Raw genomic sequence first — 5,919 nt, 5'->3', positions numbered from 1 at the left:
GTGTGAGGGCCCACGTGCATGGACATCCGTGTTGGAGCCCCTCCCCAAGTGGAGGTTCTAGGTCCCCCACAGGAGTGGTCCCATGTGGAGGGGTGGCGGATCTGGGACGTCCAAGGCCGCTGCCGGATGGGTGGGCCCTGAGGCCAGGCAGAGGGACCCTCGGTCAGCATGGGCTGGGCTGTGGGCTGAGTGAGCCCTGAGTGCCCGGTCACCGCTGTCCTCCCTCCCTGGGACGCCCTCTGCCTTCCCAGGGCAGTGCACCCTCAGAACAGCTTTTCTGCCACTTTTAGGACGGTGGGACCTTGGCCTTCTCCACTAGGGGTGGTGGTGGGGGAATTGCTGAAGCCAGGGTTCCTTGGTTCAAAGACCCTCCGAGTTAGGGGGGCAGGGCACAGCCCGCCCACCCCCATTTCTCGTGTGGGACGAATTGGGACTTGGATTTCTGGGGTCCCTGATCCGGACCCTCCAGAAGAGGCAGCTCCCCGTGTTGCCCTCCTCCCCTGTACCCCCCACCCCCCCACCCCCCCACCCCCCCACCCCCCCACCCCCCCACCCCCCCAGCTTGCGTGCCTGGGGCCTGGTGGGCGTGGTCCAGGGGAGCCCCACCCCCGCCCCTCCCCCACTCCACCTGCCCGCCCTCCACCCCGCCTGTCCCCACCCTCCACCTTCAGAACAAGCCACAGAGTCAGATCATCTTTTAACTCTACTTTATTTGGGGGTGGGAAGCGGTGAGGCGCGCAGGCGGGGAGGGTCTCCTCCCCGTGGCAGAGAGCGGCGGCCTGGTAGGAGCGTTCTCCGCTGCTTGGCTGTCTCGGGCCTCTCTCAGTCTCTCTTGGAGCCCCTCCCCTTGTCTCGGGCCTCAGGCCCCTGTGCTGTCAGTGTTGAGGTGGGGGAGGGAGCCCCCCCGGGCGAGGTCACCCCGTCAGTGTCCCGGACGGTCACAGGGACGCCTGAGGCTGCGAGTCCGGTGAGTACTGGCATGGCGGGCCCCTCTGTAGCAGGACCGTCCAGGTGAGAGCCAGAGCTCAGGGTCAGACAGTCGGTGTCGAGGGCGCTGGACCGGACGGGGGGCGGGTGCAGCTTGGCAGGGAGGTGGGGCGGGGGAGGCCCCTCAGCACCCCACGAGGCGTGGGAGGTCGGGGCGGGGCCCGGGGGTGCGGGGGCACCGCTGGTGGAGGTAGACGATGTCAGTGGAGCAGCCGAGGTCAGTGTCCCAGGGTGGCCCGAGGTGGCCACTCGTCGCTCCGGGGGGGCGTCCCCGGCACCTGCTTGCTTGTCTGCGTCTGCTGTACTGGTTCCTCACCCGGCCTGGGGTCACGGGGTCATCTCCTGCTCATCGCTGCTCTCTCCCCTCATGGATCTCACGCCCAGTTGCAGGCCTGGGACCTGGAGAATTAAGATGGAGTTGGGTAGCCCTGAGCCGACTCTGGGTCTCTGACGGTTGGACGGTCCACTGGGTAGCCTGTTGGCACGGATGCTGTTGCTGGTCGATGAGTCGATTGTTTGCCCTTCTCAAGTGTTTCCCCCTTGGGTCAGGAGCGGCAGGAAGGGGGCCTGGGGTCCGAGCGAAGCCGGCTGAGGCATGGGGAGGCTGGAGGGAGGGTCTGTGGGGCGGCGGGGCGGAGGAGAGGAGGCGTTTTCAGTCGAGGTCCGCGTCCTGCTCTTCTCCGGGCAGCTCCTCCAGCGTTGCTCCTTCCCCGGGGGGGCTCACCCCGACGAGGGTGGATGTAGACTGGGTGTAGACGGCGGTCAGGAAGTGGGTCAGGACCCTGGCCGCCAGCTGCCGGTTGATCGCGACGGACCCCCGTCGGGCGCTGCGGATGCAGAGCAGGCGGCGGACGCCGGTGTCGCCGGGGAGGTGCTGGCGGGGCCCGCGGGCGCCCGAGGCACCGGGGCTCAGGCTGTCCTGCACGTCGCTCTCCTGCTCGTCCTGCGAGGTGTCTTGCAGGCCGTCATGCAGGCCACACTGACGGTAACGTTGCAGGTCGTCTTGCAGGGCTTCTCGCAAGACGACATCCTCATCGTCCACGACGTGCAGCTCCAGGTAGCGGTCCGGGCGCGGGTGGGGGTGGGTCCCCTCACGGGGGGCGACTCTGACGGCGAAGAGCTCGCACAGCACCTGCCAGAACTCGGGCGTGAGTCGCAGGCCAAGCAGGGCGTCGCGCCGCCACTGGCCAGGGCCCAGGAACAGCTCGGCCGGTGCCTCGGCCGGGGTGGTGTTGGCGCCCGTGAGCGGGGGCATCTGGGTGAACAGCTGGGCGACGGCGGGGGCGATGAGGGACGAGTCCAGCAGCAGGCACAGAGAGCGCCGCGGCGGCGGCCGGGCCGTGTCCGAGGTGGGTGCGGGCGGCAGGGCGAGGCGCGTCCTGAACCTCAGCAGCACGAGGAGGGCGGCCACGGCCAGGAGGTTCTTCCAGAACAGGAGGCCTCGGAAGAAGTGCAGGATGACTGCCCTGATCTGGGCCATGCTGAGATGGGCAAGGAGGCTGTTGAGTATTTGGTCTGCTGGTATCAGAGCCAGGAGCTCCTGCTGGAGGTGCTGCCCGTGTGGCTCGTCCTGATGAAGGGCGTCTTCATTCTCCTCTTCGTCCCCCGATTCTGGGGACTGAGCCCTGGGGGACCCTCCCGTAGCGAAGAGCATCCTTGGCCGAGCGGCAGCGCGCTGCTGGAAGGCCCTTCTCCGGAGGCGTTTCCGCGTGGGCGGCGGGGGCTGGCCACCCTTTTGTTCTGGCCGCTCCATGACGTCAAAGTGGAAGTGGGAGAAGAAGAAGACCCAATGCCCGGGGAGAAGTACGGTGAGCCTGTCATTATTCAGAGAGGCCAGATCCTCTGTGTTGAGAAGGATCATGATAGGCTCCTCGGTGTTCTCCAGGTAGCGGCACCACGCCACGAAGGCAGCCCGTACCGGAAGGGTCTTCATCTCTGCCGGCGAGGCCTCCACCTCGATCGGGGAGATGTTTCGAGAATAGAAAGCGCAGCAGACTCGCTGGCCGGTTTGCTCGTCGACTTGGATCAGGGAGGCATGCAGGGCCGTCTTGGTGACGCCCGTTTCCAAGTAGAACGGGTTCTGGGGCTTGGGGTGGTGGAGGAGGGGCGCCTGGCGGAAAGCCCACTTCAGGCGCTCGAAGGCCTCCTGTTCCTCGTGCCCCCAGTAGAAGGGCCGGTCGCTCAGTAGCTGCCGCACCAGGGGCTCCGTGATGACGGCGAAGCGCTCCACAAAGTGCCGGTACGGGAAGGCGAATTCGATGAGGTTCCGCAGGGACTTCTTAGAGCCAGGGGTGGGGTGCCCTGTTACGGTGCTCACGATGCTCTTGTTGAGTCTCACCCCTTTGGGGGTCATGACGAACCCCAGGAACTCGGCGGTGTGTCGGTGGAACTGGCTCCTGTCCAGGGAGCAGTAGACGTGGTGGTAGCGGAAGCGGGTCAGCACCTGGCGGACGTGGTGGAGGTGCTCCTCCTGGCTCATTGAGTAGACCAGGACGTGCTGCCCGTACGAGAGGACAAAGAAACCGAGCATGTCCTTTAGAATAAAGTGAATCACGCCCTGAGGGATGATAGGGTCTGCGCAGATCGGGAAGGGCCAGTAGCTCGTCATCTCTTGAAGCTCCAAACCGAACGCTGCTTTCCACACGTCTTCCGTTTGGCGTATGTTCATGCTTTCCTCCACGATGGTGCCACGCAGCTCCAGCTTTGTGAACCACGTGGCTCCGTGTAACTGGTCGAACAGTTCTGGAATCATCTGTACGTAGTCGTGCGTGCTGGTCAGCATGTCCTGCGGGTCCCAGTATTCCTCCCGCCTGGCCCTTTCTTGCATCCCGGCCCCCACAGGTTCCCACGGCGCGGTGGAGGGACACTCGTGATAGGTCTCGCTGTGATCACTGTCTCCAGCCTGCTGAAGCTCAGAGGGCTCTGATTCAGAAAGATCATCGGATCCGTCTGAGCTTGGCTGGTCGGAAGTCTCCTCATCTGCTTCCTTCGGGTTAAACACGTCGGCCAGGTCGGAGTACAGGGGCGGCAGTCCGGGCAGCAAGCTTATGGCATGTCGTTCCAGAGCGATGCATGGTGGGGGCGGGCGGAAGCAGTTCTTCAGGCAGTAGGGAGAGTGGAAGGTGCAGCGGCCTTTGACCCAGTCGACCTCCGGGGCGTGGACTCGGAGCCAGTCGATGCCTAGTATCACGGAGAAGTTGGGAGACGGGATGATGTCGAATTGCAGGGACTCGTGGTGGCTCTGGTGAATGCACATCAGGGGTTCGGTGTAGAGCCAGACGGGCTCGTGGCCAACCAGCGAGCCGTCCACGGACGGGACCGACCGCGGGCAGGGCTTCTCGTAGAGCTCGACGTAGTGCTCTTGGGCGAACCTCTCATCCATGAAGTTGCCGCCCGCCCCCGAGTCGACCAGGGCCTGAACCGCCACGCTGTGGTAGGGGTTCACCCTCACCGTGAGCAGCAGGAACAGGTGGTCGCGGTCGATGGCGGGGCGGGCCTCGCAGGGCAGCCAGCTGCTCACCACCCACCTCTCCGGAGCGGGCGAGTCGATCCAGGTCAGGTTCCGCGGGCGGGCCTCCGGGGGCAGCCGGAGCATCGCCCTTCTCTCTGCCAGCTTCTCTTCTATCTGCAGGACCAGCAGGATCAGACTGTCCAGCGAATCCGGCTGAGGGATGCGGAACAGATAGTGCCTGATCTCCTCCTTGAGCCCCTGGCACAGGTGGGCCTGCAGGACGTCGTCTGGCCAGCCCAGGGTGGGCACCAGGCCCTGGAACTCGTTGATGTATTCGATGGCGGCGCGATCCCCCTGCCTGAGGCTGAACATGGCCTCTTCCGCCACCCGCAGGGCCTGGCGGTACTGGAACGTATCGGACATGGCCTCCAGGAAGGCTGGGAAGTCGTCCATCAGGGGGCTTTCTCTCTGCACCAGATCTTCGGCCCACTCCAAGGCCAGGCCCGAGAGGTGGCCGATGACGTACCCCACCCGCAGGCGGTCGCTGTAGAGCATTCTGGGGCAGCTCTGTAGGACCAGCTGGCAGAGCACGATGAACTCGTGGTACTCTCTGCGATCGCCCGAGAACTTGCCTGGGACCGGCAGCTGGCCGGCGCTGATCCCCTTCGTCAGGATCTCCTCCGCCACCCTCTGCTGCTCTCTGAGGTCCTGCACACGGAAGTACAGAGAGATAATGGACGTCACCATGCCCGTGATTTCCGCGGTCACGCTGTCCGCCGGCTCCTCGGGACGCGCCTCTTTCCACCCAGCCAGGTCAGTGTAGTCGTCTTGCTCTTCCTGGGCTCCCCGTGGGTTGACTGATGCCTCTTCCATTCTGCCAGGTGCCCCACCAAAGGGACCCCCCACTTCCAGATGCGAACCATCGCGTGACTCCTCCAGGTCTTGGAGTAGGTCATTGGGTGGATCCTTTATTTCCCTATGTGGGCCACTGGATGGCTCCTCCATGTCTTGGAGGAGATCAATGGGCAGCTCTCCCATTTCCCGGGCCGGGCCACCGGCCAGCCCTGCCGCCGCTGCCGCCGCCTCCACTCTGCTGCCTGGTGTCTCCACGGTGGTGTTGGATGAGCCCTCGGAGGACTCCATTTGTTTTGATGATGGATTCTTACGCTCCATCATCGTCTCAAATGAGTCTTCAGAGGGTTCTATCATTTCGTCGGATGGGAAGGAGTGTTCTCTGAAGACGGGTAAGGTTGTGACGCGTCCGGTCAGTGACTGCGATGGCGGAGGTCAGAACCTGGGGGTGGGGAGGGGGTGCGAGGAAAGGCAGTGGTTTAGGGTCTCGCGAGGTCAGGGTCTCCAGGACAAATCAGATGCCCAACCTGGCAGAGCAGAGAGAAGCTGGGGAAAGCCTCCCTGGGTCCAACTTGGGGCATCCCATGGAGAGAAAAATCTGCAACCCCCTGACCTTCCCGCCTGCTCTC

The 5,919-nt window shown here is 64.6% G+C and overlaps 1 protein-coding gene across 1 annotated transcript; it reads right to left on the bottom strand.

The window, feature by feature from the left end:
• Positions 1 to 1,639: 1,639 nt before the first annotated feature.
• RTL1 (retrotransposon Gag like 1) lies at positions 1,640 to 5,647 on the bottom strand (the record flags this gene model as incomplete). The annotated part of the gene is made up of 1 exon (XM_082648255.1): positions 1,640 to 5,647. One exon carries the CDS (start codon positions 5,645 to 5,647, stop codon positions 1,640 to 1,642), a length of 4,008 nt encoding a protein of 1,335 aa, XP_082504381.1.
• Between the last annotated feature and the right edge of the window lie 272 nt (positions 5,648 to 5,919).

Source organism: Grampus griseus, assembly GCF_964374135.1.
Source record: "Grampus griseus genome assembly, chromosome: 2".
Lineage (NCBI taxonomy): Eukaryota > Metazoa > Chordata > Mammalia > Artiodactyla > Delphinidae > Grampus > Grampus griseus.
Note: the sequence above shows the minus strand (reverse complement) of the source record. Positions and strands in the feature narration are given on the sequence as shown.